The sequence below is a fragment of the Lontra canadensis genome, unplaced genomic scaffold (genome assembly GCF_010015895.1).
Source record: "Lontra canadensis isolate GAN:19392208 unplaced genomic scaffold, GSC_riverotter_1.0 scaffold17, whole genome shotgun sequence".
Classification (NCBI taxonomy): Eukaryota; Metazoa; Chordata; class Mammalia; order Carnivora; family Mustelidae; genus Lontra; species Lontra canadensis.
Genome location: NW_022631011.1, coordinates 14,560,772 through 14,576,887, shown reverse-complemented (window position 1 = coordinate 14,576,887; position 16,116 = coordinate 14,560,772). Strand labels below are relative to the sequence as shown.

The following is a 16,116-nucleotide window of genomic DNA, read 5'->3' as shown; positions in this document are numbered from 1 at the left end:
AGGGAGCGCCTGGGGTGGTTCAGCAGTTAAGCATCCAACTTCAGCTCAGGTCGCGATCTCAGGATCCTGGGATCCAGCCCCATATACGTCCAGTTCCTCATTCAGCAGGGATTCTGTCTCTCTGCCCCCCCACCAATTAGCACTGTCTCTTTCTCTCTCAAATAAATAAGTAAAGTCTTTAAAAAAATAAAAAATAAAAATAATTCAATTATAAGCAACTTTGAAACTTATGCTTCTTGATATTTCTCATGGTGATGGCCAGCGCATGGCACACATTCAGAAGATACCCAAAAGTTGCTTGTTTTTTATTCAGTTGATGAACAGAAAATATCCTTATATTAGTCATATTTCCAAAATTGAAAGATACATAAAAGTCACCAAAATATGGATCCTGAGCCACGGATCCTGGATGATGGCTCTAAGCTGATTCTAAAGGTGATGTGAGCTAAGAAATAAAAATCAGTAACAAAATCTTTTTAAATTCTAGCTGGAACAATGGACCTAAGCCCCAGAGCAATCTCTTGGTGAACTGAGCTAAGCTATCAGGCAATCACGAAGACATGTATGGAGAAGAAAGTAGTCTGTTCCATCCTATCTTTCCATCAGGACATACCCTAATTCTTGCTTATCACAAGATATGGTCACACAGGTCCATCCAAGGGACATGCGATCTCAGGCTTGTTTTGCCATACCAGGGACATGAGAGCTGCAGAAAAAAACAGAAACACAAAGAAAACCTGTAGCTAGATGAGAATGGAAATCCCTAGTTGGATTCCCCTCTCCTGTCTATACCTCTCTCCATCATAAGAAGGGCTGGGTGAACTTTGAGTGGCTCCAGAAATCAAAACTCTAACTTCATCTAATAACTACCTATGGATAAAATCCTTAACAAATGTGTAATTGCTAGGACAGATATGAACTTGGCCCTAGGCATGGGTGTCTTGACTTTGAATCATCTGAGCTACTGATGTAAGGTAAATTGAAGTCCTCCAGATAGAGACAGGGTCAGTTTTCTAACTTGGTGTGGGGCCATGGTTGCTGCTTTCCATGATACAGTCCCCAAATATGGCAGCATGCAGGATAAGAGCTGTGGAAAATTCTTATACTGGGAAGTTCCCAGCTTTTCTTCCCAACAAGGTTGGGCCCTGAGATTCAACCGTGAAACTAAAATTACAATTAATAAAAAATAAAATGAGGTCTAATTAACGTGTCCTAGGTAATGTTTGCCTTTACCTGCACGATTGTCCATATGGACAGTGAAAGAAGGGAAGACAAAGGAAAAGCCCTTTTTAGTGTTTATTCAGCAGTCCCTGAGGAAAGACATGCCACATAAGGTGGACACAAGCATTTTGAGCGCCAGAAAAGCATACTCTATGGTGAAGTAAAGAAACATTTCTAGTCTCAACAGTAGTCTGGATAAAATGTTTTCAAAAAATCAGTCAAGTTCCTTTGCTGTAATTCCTTGCTTACTCAGCAACCATCTGACTATTAATTAAATTGGTATTATGGTTTAAAATGAATCTTTTATGATTTGCTTACCTTTAATCAAACCCACAGGGCTTATTCACTTTGAGAGGAACTAACAGAATTGAATTCTCTACCCCCGCAAAGATCTAGGGTCCAGCCCCACCCCCACTGCTTCCACGGAGACCCATTCCAAGCACTTGGCCAGCCAACTCTCCACTCTGGCTAATCAGCTTACTTGCAATAATATTAATAAGCATTTCAGGGTCAAGAGACCCACCTCCCCGGCTAGCATTTCATAGGCACCCTCAGAAACTAAATGAAGAAAAAAAGAGTTAATCTGTTGTACTTTAAAAATATTGGTAAGTTTGTTCGTTACAAGGGAGAGAGCAGAAGGACCTTAAATTAAGAGCAGGCCCTTCCATTAACCACCCCGTCTTCTGTAGTAGGAAGAGGAATGTTGTCAACATATTAGTCTATTTTACCTCAGTTAAACATTTAGCCATAGTCCCATGGTCGGAATGGGAGGAAAAACAGGACATGGTTAAGAAAAGACACAATTGTAGCATAAATATCTCAATAACGTACCTTTTGTTTTGGGCAATGGATCTTTATTGCTGCTAATATTTGCCCTAGAGCACAGTTTCTACAGCAACCACTTAGGACTCCAGGAATGTGGTGACCTTTGACCTTAACTCATCCCTCTTGGTGATCCCATGTAACCATCTTTCTCAAAGAGCTTTCACAAACTCAAAGGAACAGGGGAAAGGCAGGCCCTCTTATCTTAGAGTGCCTGTGTTTACCCAAGTGACTCTCAGTCATCCTCACAGATTGCCTCTCAGGCAGGAAACACTGGATATTTCTTGTACTAGTCATTGCCACTTGTTCCAACAAGCGTTCCTTTGACCGAGAATGCATTTCCACTCCTTTTCTCTTTTTCCTTCCTCCTTGCTCTCCCCTCACCTAAAAGGCACTGAAAGCTCCTTCTCCTGAGCTCTCTTACGTTTACTTTAGACCATCTCCCTTTGATCTTTAGATCTCTGCCAACATTTTTCTCTTTATGTTAAAAATAACCTCTATCTCTGAAAATTTATGGTTGATTCAACAATCAAATGCAGCTGCTCCTTGTACTCTGCATGACTCCACTTTCCCTCCACCTCCTTGTCTTGTTCAAATTCAAATTTTATTAATGATTTCCAGATCAATGACAGTTCAGAAGGGAAGCAACTCCAAGCGGCCAAGGACAAGGCTTAGAGGGCACACTAACGCAGGGAATAACGGAATCAACTATTAAATGGTGTCAATAAGATGGCTTGGGGGAATAGAACTAACAGGAAGACATAAATATAGGTTCCCATATTTAGGTTAAAATTTATAAATGATAACCACAATGAGTTAGCACCTCATACCTGCCAGAATGATAATCATCAAAAAGAAAAGACACAACATGAGCCAGAATGCGGAGAAAAGAGAACCCTTGTATACTGTTACTGGAAATGTAAATTGGTTCGGCTACTAGAGGAAATAGTACGAGGGTTTCTCAAAAAATTAAAAATAGAATTACCATATGATCCAGCAATTCCATTTTTGGATACATATCTGAAGGAAATGAAAATCGAATATCAAAGAGACATCTGCATTCCCATGTTCACTGCAGCATTATTCACAATAGCCAACATAAAGACACAACATAAGTACCAGAAGACAAATGAATGGATAAATAAGATTGGTATATAAATACACTGGATTATTATTCAGCCACGAGAAAGAAGGAAATCCTGACATTTATGACAGCATGAATGGACCTATAAAGCATGATGCTAAGAGAAATAAGCCAGACAGAGAAAGACAAACACTACATTGTATTACTTATATGTAGAATCTAAATTAAAAAGAAAAGAAAAAAAAAAGTCAAACTCAGAAACAGAATGTAGAAAAGTGGTTGCCAGGGCTGGGAGGTGGGGGAAATAAGAGGCTGATAAAAGTACAAATTTCAGCTATAAGATGAATAAAGTCTAAGGACTAATGTAAACCATGGGAACTTTAGTTGATAATAGTACACTATATAACTGAAATTTGCTGAGACAGTAGAACTTACATGTTCTCACACATAAATAAGATAAAGGGCGCCTGGGTGTTTCAGTGAGTTAGGTATCTGACTTCAGCTCAGTCATGATCTCTGGGTTCTGGGGTCGAGCCCCTCGTTGAGCCCCATGTTCTGCTCCATGCCCAGCAGGGAGTCTGGTTCTCCCTCTCCTTCTGCCCCTCCCCCCACTGTGTTCTCTCACTCTCTCTTTCTCAAATAAATAAATAAAATCTTTTTTTTTTAAAGGTAAAAATATGTGGGGTGATGGATGTATTAATTAACTACACGGTGGGAAATCCTTCCACAATGTATGCATATATCAAGTCACCACAATGTACACTTTAAATATCTTATAATTTGTCAAGAATATCTCCATAAAGCTGAAGAACAGATAAGATAAAATTTATACATGATAAAAGCATAGAACAATGGATAATATATGGTGATTTGAGATCATTGTGCCTATCAGGTCACAATGGGTAGTGTTATGATGGGGCGTTCATAGCTGCTCTGGTACAAATGCTCTTAGGGTGCCCCCTTGGCAGTGGAGTGCCTTTGCCAAGGGAAATAATGGTCTCAGTCCTGTTTGTTGGCCTGATCCTATCTGGCTCCCATGTCCCCATCAGAGCATCACATTTGAAGAGAAACAGTGGTCAGTGGAAGTATGTCAGAGGAGGAAGTTCTCGGTGATAAGGGTTCCAGAAACTGTCTGAAAAGGAATCATGCAAAGAAGTGAGAATGTCTGTTTGGCAAAGCAAAAGACAAAAACAAAAACAAAAATCCGAGCTGTCATTCACTACCTAAATGGCTGTTGGAAGACCAGCAATGGTTAACCCAAGTTGCCAAGAGGCCAGATAAGAACATAGATGAGACAAACAAGGGCATGTGTAAGGAAAGAACCAAACTTGAGCCTGATAGTGCTGCTTAGAAATGTTACCTAGCCTGAGAGCTGGAGGGAGGCCTAATGCACTGTGATGTCTGAGAGGGAGAGCCCACTGTAATGTGTGAATGTGGGCTGAGACCTGCCATCTTTTCTGATTTTTCAAGAGAAGCCAGAAACAGAAATTTTTATGCAATGTGTCTCAACTTTTAATTTTAGCAACTATTTCAGAATATTTAAAGAAATATCCCATAACCCATACATACCATGTCTACAAACCAGTGGCAGCCCGGGATGGCCAGTTCACAGTGTCGGCAGGAGAGTTTTCGATTTCAACAGAACGTAGTGTTGAGATGGGATATAAGAGAATTTTCCAGTATTTTCACAGTCGGAAAACAGGCCCTCCATCTAACTTCTGAGCCACGGGAATAAGTCAAGAGAAAATTGGATGACAATATATAAAAAACGTTAGAGAAAGGGTCTTCTCCTTAGCAGAGATGTTGAGCCAAATTGTTATAACTATCCTTGACACCAGAGCAGTGGTTTACAGTTTACAAAAAGCTTTTATATCCTCTCATATTAAAAGCTACTAGAAAGGCCCTTTAAAGTAAAATATTAGATATTTCCATTTTACTAATGCACGAGCTTGAGTATCTGAGGTTATTCAGTAACTGAGAGAAGGTCATCCTGGAAATGGGGCAGTAGAAGTAGGAATTGGATGATTCAGGTTATCTATCAGCCAACTCAAAACTCTTTCCTGTATCACTTCAGAGCCAGGCTCTAAGGCTCTAAGACTCCATTTGGAGCTATGCTTAGAAATGGATTTGCTCTGGTTACTCTCCTATGATCACCCCACCCTCCCCAAGTGTCCTGTTCATTTCCATATTCCTGAAATGCTTCCCTGTCCTTCCACTCTTCCCTGAAACCTGTTCTCCTCCATGATTACTTGCCAACTTCCTTTCAGCCTGATTCTGTCAGCTGTGAGAATGCTCTCCCAACCCTCGCTGCTCTAGATGTGACCTATCCTTGACATGTATTTGTCCAAAATTGTTGTCTATATTCTGCATGTCCCTGTAAGGACAAACCTGTCTTAAAGAATCCAGGAACAAAGTCACATACACATATGTGCGCATTCATGGACCCGAGTTGAAACTTGATCAATGAATCGTCGAATAGTGATAATTTCTGGGTGTGTAAGTTGGGAGGAGGAAGACAATATGCTGTCAACTGTAACTTCCGGGTCTTACAGTCCTTTCTACTTCCTTCAAAGAATTTGGATTGTGATTATTTTTTTTAAATAAACTCTAAGCCCAACATGGGCCCCAAACTCACAACCCCAAGATCAAGAGACGCATGTTCTACCAAGTCAGTCAGGTGGCCCAGATTATGATTCTTGAGATTTAAAACCCAGCTGGGTAGCCGTGTTTCTGCACATCCATGCAGGAGAAACAGTAAGAATATCTGGTTTTCCGGGCCCATGGGTGACACAGTTGGTAAAGCAACTGACTCTTGGTTTCAGCTCAGGTTATGATCTCAGTGTTGTGGGATTGAGTCTGGTGTTGGGCTCCCTGCTCAGTGCGGAGCCTACTTGAGATTCTCTCCCCCTCTCCTTTGCCCCTTCCACTCATGCTATCGCTCTCTCCAAAATAAATAATAATAAAAAAAAAAAGATCTGGTTCTTTTGTATTTCAGGCTCTTTAATGTCAGTTTGAAACATATCATTATTTCTTGGGTTGAGATGAACCTTGCCTGGGAAGAAGACAAAAACCAGTGGAGAAATTGCTGAGTAAGCAAAGCTTCCAGATGACTTAGTTTGGCTGAAACTTAGGCTTTTTAAAATATAAGCACCATCAAGAGTTTTTCTTTTTAATTATTGGACATGCATACCAAGTGCACTGATGTTTTCTAATGCACTGTATTTAACCCTGTGAGGCCAAACGTCATTCCATGTGAAATAAATTATTACAACTTGCATCTCACATCTAAAACAAAAGACAAGATGTCTAGAAAACGAAAAAATAAAAAATAAAAATGCAGAAAAATCTGTAAGGGAGAAAAAAAAAAGAAAATTCCCAAGAATGCTGCTGCTTCCAGCCAAGTGGAGAGAAGAACATGACTGTTTGGTTTTGTGTGTTTTGTTTTGGTGATCTAGCTGGCCATTGACCCGTCAGGCATAAGAATATTTCATAGAGCTAATGTTCCTATGCTCTAATCTCTCTAGGCAAGGTTCATATTTGTGTGAGTTACTTATTCTCCCTTTGTTGACTAAGTCAATAATCAGAATCAGCAGGTTTGGAGTCAGTTGGCAGGGATCAGCGGCGTGGCTTGGGAGAAGGGAGCATAAAAGGCCCAGGCTGGGGGCGGCCGCCTCACAGGCCCGCGACAGGATGGCTTCTCGTCGTCTGCTCCTCCTTTGCCTCGCCGGACTGGTACTTGTGTCAGAGGCTGGCCTTGCGGTGAGTGCTGGATTCTGTGAAGTCTTTTTATACAGACCCTGAGGTCCGCTAGATGAAGTAGAAGTGAATTCTTTCAGCTCTGCCAGCAGCCTTTTGTTACTAGGACGAGGATAGCCCGTGTCGACTTTTAAATATCATTGAGTCAAACTTCAAAATGAGCCAAGTTCTGCAGAGCTCACTGAACGGGGGCTGGAACCCTGGGTGTGTCCCGCTGTTGCTCTGGTGCCCTGGGATTACGGGGCCTGGCTCCTCCGCTCTGTTTCCTCAGATGGTAGAAATAAAGATGTGATCTTCACGAAGCTACCAATATCATGTTTTCAGAAATGCATCCTTTTATAAAGTTTATTTCCCTTCAGCTAATCAAAATGTCTTTATTGATTAATTTTTTGAAAGGCTTGGCAGAAAACCTTCTAGTCAAATACCGAATTCTTAAGTCCTCTGGAAGAATTAACTAATACTATTAAATGGGTCATGAAATAGTCTGACAGGATTGTACAACTAATAAGAGTGAATGACAACAGCAACAGAGAACTGAAGGGTTCTCAGGGAGAAACTCACTCTTTGGGCCTATGGTACATTACATCTTTTCAGTAATTCCACTCATATAGCGAGGCTTCACAAAGCAGTTGTTCTCAGAGGGCCTCTTTTCTCCCTTAAAATTCATTAGGCACGTCCCCGGCTGATCATAGGGGACAGAAGCAAAAACCAGCTTTGCTTTGGGAACAATCATGTCTGTGTGACATGGAGAAGGGGAGCTCATTACCTAGCAACACTTATATTGCTGGAAATGGAACTGGCATGTACATCTTGCCTTGTTCCAGATTTCGAACCCTATAAAGGATAGGTCCTTTCAGGGGTGCCTGAGTGGCTCAGTTGGTTAAGGTTCTGCCTTTGACTCCAGTCATGATCCCAGGGTCCTGAGATCAAGCCCCACATTAGGGTCCCTACTCAGCGGGGAGCCTACTGCTCCCTCTGCCCTTCCCCCTGCTTGTGCTCTCTCGCTCTCTCTCTCTCTCTCTCTCTCTCTCTTAAATAAATAAATAAAATCTTAAAATAAAAAACAAGAAAAAGAATAGACACTTTCATTCTGACCGGTTTTGCTGATCTCTCCCTGGCCTTCCCTATCCCCAGGGCTCTGGTGGATCCAAGTGTCCTCTGATGGTCAAAGTCCTAGACGCCGTCCGAGGCAGTCCTGCTGTCAACGTGGGCGTGAAAGTGTTCAAAAAGGCTGCTGATGAGAGCTGGGAGCTCTTCGCCTCTGGGTAAGCTGCCCAACCAGCCCAGACCTGGGACCTCGTTCTAGTTGCTTATTCTCCGGCCCTTTCTTAGAGAGAGTGCCTCACACCATTCGCCATTCACCGAAGAATGCAGGCAGGGGTCAAGTAGGGGAGGATGCCATGTTCTTGCTTTGCTTCCCTGGAATGCCCTGAAGGGAGAGACCAAAAGGAAAAGAAGGAGCCAGCACCTCCTCTTTCTCTAGTAGTGGTCCACGGCCTTCTTGAGTCACAGACCACTTTAAGAAGGTAATCTCCTATGATCTCCAAACCCAGAAAAATGTCACACACACACACACACACACACACACACACACACAATTTCAAGAGTGTCACGGATTTCTCAGTGCCCTTGCCAAACACTCAAGCTGAGTGTCCTTGGCTTGGAATTACAGGCAAAAAGTGCAATTTGCACTACTTTATTAACGAAAGGAAAGGAACTGAGGGACAGCCCTGACAAGGCGTGCGTCTGTAGTTTAACTGGACCCTCCAGACCTCAGCGCTTGTGTCTAACCAGAACACGTGGAGCTCCGAGTCCATGCCAGGCTGGAGGCCGTGCACTCAGTAAGGAAAGGACACAGACAAGAAAGGCACATAAGCCAAGCCCAGCCCCAGACCAATGACCCAACATCGGGTGCGACAGTGACTTCTTACCTTCTGTGGCCACTGCCCAATTTTCATGGTGGTTTCCCACCTCCTTTAGCAAGAATCTCAAAGAAAATTCACATTAGTAAACCTAAACCAACTCACTGTATGAATGAGCAGCCAAGAAACCCTCAGCACCAGACGATACTGCTAAGTGCTTATGTTTCCAGGAAGGAAAACTTCTGTGGGTTTTAATTGAATCCCAAGGACCGCATTATGATTCCTCACCCATCCCTGGGAACACCTTTTCTGTTGGTGTGGTTTCAACTGAGTGTTTATTTGTGAATTCATTTATGTTTATCTAAAATGCCAAGCACAATGTGGAAAGTACTTAAGAGAATATTCTAAGCAAGAGAGCGAATAAACACCAAACATTCAGATGCTCATGTGGATGTTTTTTCCTTCTGACAAGACCAGAAAAAAAAAAAGAAAGAAATTAAATCTTTTCTTCCTAGAAAAGAAGAAAGGTGGAAAGGCAGTGATCAGAGTTAGTAAAGACAACTTCCATTTTTATCTGTCAGTTTTTGAGGTCTAATGGAGGACAATTTCTAACATCAGTAATGAAGCTGGTATGTATGTAGAAATAGAAGTGGCTTAGTTATTTTTTTAAAAGGAGTTGCCTTGTATTTATTGTTAGCAGAGTTTTACCAAAGAGATTAAACATGCAACTAATTTCACATACGGGTGCCTTATCATACTTTGGGGTTCCCATGTGTGTTGAAGTGATACCACCTCTGAAAGCCAACCTCACGCTGGGAGGGAAAGGAGTAAGACCTTGGTGTCATGGGGCCTGCAGAGTCCTAGAGACTCATGGCCACTTCCGAGGGTAGTTATGAACTTTCACCCAAACACCAACCCTGAATTGCAACGACTGTTTTTGAGGTGAAACATTATACCTATACCTTCTGTTCTCCTTAGAAAAATCTAGAATAAAGTTTTGAAATCTTTCTGACAAATTTCTTCTCAGTAAAATTCAGTTACTAGGATTTTGCCTTTCCTTCTCTCTCCCTTTGCTGAATATGTATATTTATATATATGTATTTCCCCCCACATACACACACTGCACATATATGTTGTGTGTGTGTGTGTGTGTGTGTGTGTGTGTGTGCACGTGCATGTGGTGTCACCTTGCCCTGGCATTCATTCCCCTAATTCCTAACTTAACCTATAATTTTTACCTTCTAGGAAAACCAAGGAACTTGGAGAGCTCCACGGGCTCACAACTGCTGAGAAATTTGTAGAAGGGGTGTACAAAGTAGAATTAGACACCAAGTCGTACTGGAAGTCACTCGGCATTTCCCCATTCCATGAATATGCAGAGGTGAGAGCATAGAGACACTCGGGTTGCTTTTTAGTATTTTATTTGTGTTCTTGTTGTTGTTGTTGTTAATCCCAGGCAATGCCCAGTCTGCACATCACAGGCCATGGAAATGTTGTAAGGAGAGCACGGAACTAGCTTAGATCCCCTTTCCTGTTTCTACAGCCAGAAATGTATAAAACTCTGAAGAGCAAAGTTTATTTCTAAGTTTGGTGGAAACTCACTTAGTAACATGACCTGAATTTACATGACGCTCCTTAGTATCTTCCTTAATTCCACTGACTAGGAATTTTCACTTGCCAAAGAACTGCTAATGTGTTGGATGACTAGCAGCTCTCCAGACCCTACCCAGGGTGTTATGTAATGAAATATAGATGTGCCAGTTTACTTCTCTAAAATTTGAAACAAACAAACAAACAAACAAAAAAACAAAACCCACTTCATTCCAAAACACCTCTGGCTCCCAGAGGTCTGGATAAGCGATTTGGGGTAATGCCTATACAGATGACAAATTCAAGATAGTGATGGCAGCACAATAAATAACAGGGGTTGAGCATACATCACGTGCCAGACTGCTGTCTTTTCTATATTTAACCTACTCAGTCCTCCTCCACAACCCATCATGGTTGTTATTATTAGCCTCATTTTACAGAGGAAGAATTTGAGTCAGCGGACAGTGAAATAACTTGTCCAAAATCCCAGGCTAGTAAAGGAGGAAGTAGAAATAATGACCACCAGGGCCCAGGCTAGGCTTAGCCTCAGGTGTGCCTCAGCTTTCTTACTATAAGATATCAGGCTAAAAAAAAACAATAAAGCCACGTTTGTAACCCTTGGTTCACACTCTATGTTTTGCTTATGAGGTAGTGGGAACCTCTGAGTTATTCATGGGCCCAGTCTTGGCACCTCCTCCTTGCCTGTAACTCCTTAAGTCATTTAAACGAGATGGCTGTCATGGAAAGAGAATCCAGACATGCTGGTTGGGGTCAAAGATCAAATAATTGCGAGAAAAACAGCTCAGCATGAAAGAGAACCATCATTTCTGGCTTGGTCATGGATGAGACTTTCAATTGACATCAAATGGTTCTTTTGGTAGATGGTGTTACCAGAAAAATCGTAGGAGCCTATTTGATTTCTGGGGCTCACAAGTCATCCAGGGAGCTGGGGCTCCCCATCTACCAAGAGGCTTGCCTTTGGCTGCTCCTCCTCAGTCTTGGAGGCAAGACAAGGAGCCTAGTTTACATTGTGCAGGGCTTAGAGGAGCCTACCACAAAAACGTTTGCTCGCAGAGTCTCAGCCTCTACCCTGGAACACAGGATCAGGCTCCTTGGAACCCTTGTCTGCCGTGGGCTCCTGCTAATGAGAGGAGTCATGGCCATAGCGCCCACCATGGGTTGCTCCTAGTCATTAGGTGTTAGCTTCCTTGTCTGTTACTTACTCTCAGTATTCATTCAACTTACCTTTGGAAAATGAAAGCCTTCTATGTGTCTACACTCTGCTAAATGTTAGAAATTCGTAAATGAAAACACACTCCTGCTCTGAGGGTGGAAGGAGAGGGACTGATGTCAGACATATTAGGTAGGACCATCAGCCCCATGGATATGGGGGTTAAGAAAGGGCAGGCAGGGAAGTTCGAGTCCTGGGGCCTCCCCTCAGTGGCTGGTGCTGATGGGTCCAGCCATGAGTTCCTCCCCTGCCAGCTTCTCCTGATCAAGACCTCCCAGACAAATGCTGTTTTTCTGCATCATCCCCTCCTCCCTTGCCAGGGACCCAGGTCGCCTTGTTACTCTTGCCAAGAAAGTAGAAAATTTCCTATGGAACTAATAGTCCTCTTCACTTCATGGGATTTTGAGCACAGATTATGCCATTTACAGTTTTAAGGAAGAATCAAGTTGAGCTGGAGACCAATGTCCGTGTTAGAGGGAAGAAGCTTTCACTAGGTGATTCTAGACACTTGGCCTTTAAGGAATGTTTTTTTCTCCTTCAGAGATTCTTAGGTGATTCTCACCACCTCTTGCCCTCATGCTATTTTTATTTTCAGTATGGTTCAATCAGATTTTTTTCCTCCTGTCTTCAAACAACCAAGGCTTCTTTTTTCCATATTAGGAAAAAAGCCATGTTTATCCATGATGGGTCCAAAGCTCAACCCAAGACCTGTATACAAAACAAATAAAATTAAAGACCTCCTCACTGTCCCCCATCTCTCTCCTGAACCAAATTCCTCTCTATTTGTCTCACTCTGGCATCTAGACTATCCCAGTCCCTGAGTCTCAGAAGCTCTACTAAACCTGACCGAAGTACATGACCCACCGGAAAAACACTTTGGTCAACAATTTGTCCAATTAGGAAGCTCAAATGAGCTCCAACCCCCATGTGTCTATTTCAAAATTCTCACATGAGCCTCCACACTCTGCTTTTGTAACTAGAACCCTATACCACTTTTACTCTATATTGCATTGTTATACACATAAACACATACTTGTTCTTTGTGTTAAAAAATTCAAAGGAATAGAGGGAGAAAAATCTCTGGGTTTGGAGACAGAAGCCTTAACTTCTAACCTGGCCCTGTCCTGTATAAATTTGGGCCAAACACTAACTCAGAGGTCTGGTTTACTTATCTCTTGTTATCTCTGGTTTACTTATCTCTTATCTCTCTATTTACTTATCTCTAAAATGGGAAGAATATTCCCTTCCAGCTCTACAGTTCTGGGTCCCTGGTCGGTGGTGAGAATGGCAGTCACCTCTCTTCGGTTGTCTGGCCACCAAATGACAATTACTACCTCTTCTCCTCTTTTTTCTAAAACCAAGAAAATGAACAAGAGCATTTAGGCTCTCTGTGATTTCCCTCAGTCAAGCTAGGGCCACCCTGATTTTTACTGTGAATTTGCAAAAACAAGCAAACAAAAATGAGAGAGAGAGAGAGAGAGACATAGACCTGATGACACAGGCCTGGGAAAGAAATCTTGTTCCAAGGGCTGCGCCAGTCTCCCGTAGAGTCTTACCTGCATATTTGGATTTTTGCCTTTTGTTCAATCTGTTCCAGAAAAAGAAACCATCAAATAAAATGAATTAGCTTGGCACTGGACTTCCAGTAGTCTCCGTCTTGGTGACTCACATTCTAGGCTCTGATAGAAACGGACCCTATCTGTGCTCTCTCTTAGGTGGTGTTCACAGCAAACGACTCTGGCTTCCGCCACTACACCATTGCAGCCCTGCTCAGCCCCTACTCCTACTCCACCACAGCCCTTGTCAGCAACCCGGAAGAGTGAGGGACCCCTCCTTGGGTGGATTTGAAGGAGAAAGGACAGGGTTTTGTGTAACCAGTAGTATTCCATTTTTATTAAAGCAGTGTTTTCACTTTATAAGCTATGCTAGAAACTTGGGCAGAGAAAATAAAACATTCCTATTAAAGCACTTCTCATTTCATTTGAACTCACTTTTTTATCCCCTTGTCCTCTCAAAAAAAAAAAAAATCGAATTTTAGAGAGAAGCAAAGGAACTCAAAAAAAATCTCTGGCTGAATTCTGGAGGGAAGTTCCAATTCCCAATGTCTTTCAAGCTAAACAGGTACTCGACATGGTCTGTAGTCATTAAACACACACATTCTAAAAAAGAGAGCTTTCATGTCCTCTAACCTTTGGTGAATAGCAAAAGACAAATTCTGAGGACCCACTTCTTTATTCTGTGCATTCCCTTTAAGGGCTTTTCTGATTTTGAGAGCAGCGTCCAGCTGTACAGGGACAGTTCTGCAGTGATTCAAGCTCTCCTATCTGGTTCTGACCAATGGCAGCCCATAGTCAGCTGACTAGAAGATGTCATCTGAGAACCCTCACACCCCCAGTTCACTTAGACTCATCCAAAATTCATGTACTGAGAAACCCTCCATGCCAAGTGCTATTTTAGGTGCCCTGAACATAAAGAGCGAGATCTAGTGCCCGCATTTCAAGAGCTCACAGACTTTGCAGAAGATGACGATGTCAACGTGATCTCACCGAGGCTAGGCTACAAGGCGCAGAGATGGGAGGAAAGAGGGCGTAGCAAACAGCCGGGAGAAGTCAGGCAAGGACACTGAATAAATTTCCCTTCTGAATCTTGGCGGTTTACCAGCTAGAAAAGGGAGGAGTTATTCCAGGTCAAGAGAGCAGAGATTGCAAGGCCCAGACAAAGTGAAACAACGCGGTGAGTTGGGGGAACAGATGGAGCCTGAGTGTGTTGACAGGTAAGAGGTCATAAGGTGGGCTTGTTGCGCTGCCATAATAATAATCCCAAACTCCGTGGCTTCACAAAACCACAGGTTATTTCTCACTCACACCAAGTCCGATGAAGGAGCTCTTCGTCTAGTGATCCCCAGGGTGGCTTTCCTCCAAACGATGATTCTGGGTCCAGGTTTGTTTATTTTGTGGCTCCAAGGGCACCCAGTCCGCAGACCAGAGGAAGAGAGAAAGTATGGTCTTCTCCCCACTGTGTTGCAGTGACACACAAGAACTTGTGTGCCAGACAAATTCTGGCCAGAATTTGTCGCATGGTCTCACTTAGACACACCAAGCAATACGGTTCCTGGCTGGGAGTCATTTCCCAGAATGACGGCATTCTGGAGAAAAGTACTAATTTGTGTCGGTCAAGAACCGTCTCTGTCACAGTGAGGTTAGGGCCAGAGGGAAAGAGGGCTGGAGTGGAAGCAGGCTTTAGATGCCTCCTGCTAGAGCCGCAAATTCATCTTCCAGACAATATGGATCCAAGCTGGGAAACTTGTGACCCGGTGTTCCCCCCGCCACTGCCCCATGTGACTGGAGCAGAGATGGTTACTTCTGGGGCACAATCTCCAAATAGGGTTCCCCAGGACAACTTGGATCTGACCCAAGGTTTAGGTCTAAACATACGTAAGCAGCCATTCTATTTTCTTTTTTTTAAAGATTTTATTTATTTATTTGACAGACAGAGATCACAAGTAGGCAGAGAATCAGGCAGAGAGAGAGGAGGAAGCAGTCTCCCTGCTGAGCAGAGAGCCCGATGCGGGGCTCGATCCTAGGACCCTGGGATCATGACCTGAGCCGAAGGCAGAGGCTTTAACCCACTGAGCCACCCAGGCGCCCCGCCATTCTATTTTCTACCAAATTCAAATCTAAATGCTCTAGCTAGCTGTGCTCTAGCTGGCTGTGTGGAAAGAGGAAGAAATTTGAAGAAAGTGGGGTGTTTTAGGCTTGGACTTTTTAACATGTATTCATTATGCTTTTCCCCAAATCCATGTGGTAAAATCAATGCCTCTAATTCTGCTGACAAAGTTAGCAAGTCCTTTTTTCATGTGTATTGGGCTAATCCACATCAAATCGCCATTTTTATAGATTAAACAGTCAAATATTGGTAATTTTGTAAGATTCAATCTAACACTTACAATGATTGTATTGGTCACTGGCCTGCTTATTAATAAAATACGACATTTCGAATTGGCCACTGTTAAATAGCTATGGATTTTTATAGCCCAAGCATATTGAAAAATTGAAAATACGAACCTGCCATATAATATACATATTAAATATATAAATATATAAATATAATTATCTTATATTTATTATTTATTATTATATAATTATAATTATATAAATATACAGATATATATATATTTGTTTATTTATATCTGAATTTAATTTAACCTTTTAATGTTCCTGCCTCGTTTCTTCTTGGCATCAACAAATTGAATCATGTCCATTGAAATCAACTCAATTTGACTTGCTGTTTAACGTTCAGCCTTCTCCTTCCTTTCTGAATGTCATCTTCTGGAAGCTATGTACTATCTTGGCATAAAGTAGAATGTGTTGTCTGGTCCCTGAGAGTCCTCTGTCCCTCCTGCCTCCACTGAAATGATACCTTCTTTCTTTGTTTTTATTATGTGTTAATATCTTAGCTTGTGCCTTTCACAGCCACAGTTACAGTTTGAGTTGTTCCCCCTAGAAAGATACGTTGAAGTCCCAACACCCAGTACCTGTGAATGTGACATT

At 42.4% G+C, this 16,116-nt stretch overlaps 1 protein-coding gene across 1 annotated transcript; it reads left to right on the top strand.

Moving 5' to 3' along the window:
• The first annotated feature begins 6,812 nt into the window (after positions 1 to 6,812).
• TTR (transthyretin) lies at positions 6,813 to 13,546 on the top strand. Its single transcript, XM_032859698.1, has 4 exons — positions 6,813 to 6,886; positions 8,018 to 8,148; positions 9,991 to 10,126; positions 13,282 to 13,546. The coding sequence occupies exons 1-4, from the start codon at positions 6,818 to 6,820 to the stop codon at positions 13,387 to 13,389; spliced, it is 444 nt and encodes a 147-aa protein (XP_032715589.1). The 5' UTR covers positions 6,813 to 6,817; the 3' UTR covers positions 13,390 to 13,546.
• Positions 13,547 to 16,116: the final 2,570 nt, after the last annotated feature.

Coding starts and splice junctions, on each gene's coding strand:
- TTR (XM_032859698.1), top strand. CDS start 6,818: ATGGCTTCTCGTCGTCTGCTCCTCCTTTGCCTCGCCGGACTGGTACTT. Junction 6,887..8,017: donor TGTCAGAGGCTGGCCTTGCG/GTGAGTGCTGGA, acceptor CCCTATCCCCAG/GGCTCTGGTGGATCCAAGTG. Junction 8,149..9,990: donor TGGGAGCTCTTCGCCTCTGG/GTAAGCTGCCCA, acceptor TTTACCTTCTAG/GAAAACCAAGGAACTTGGAG.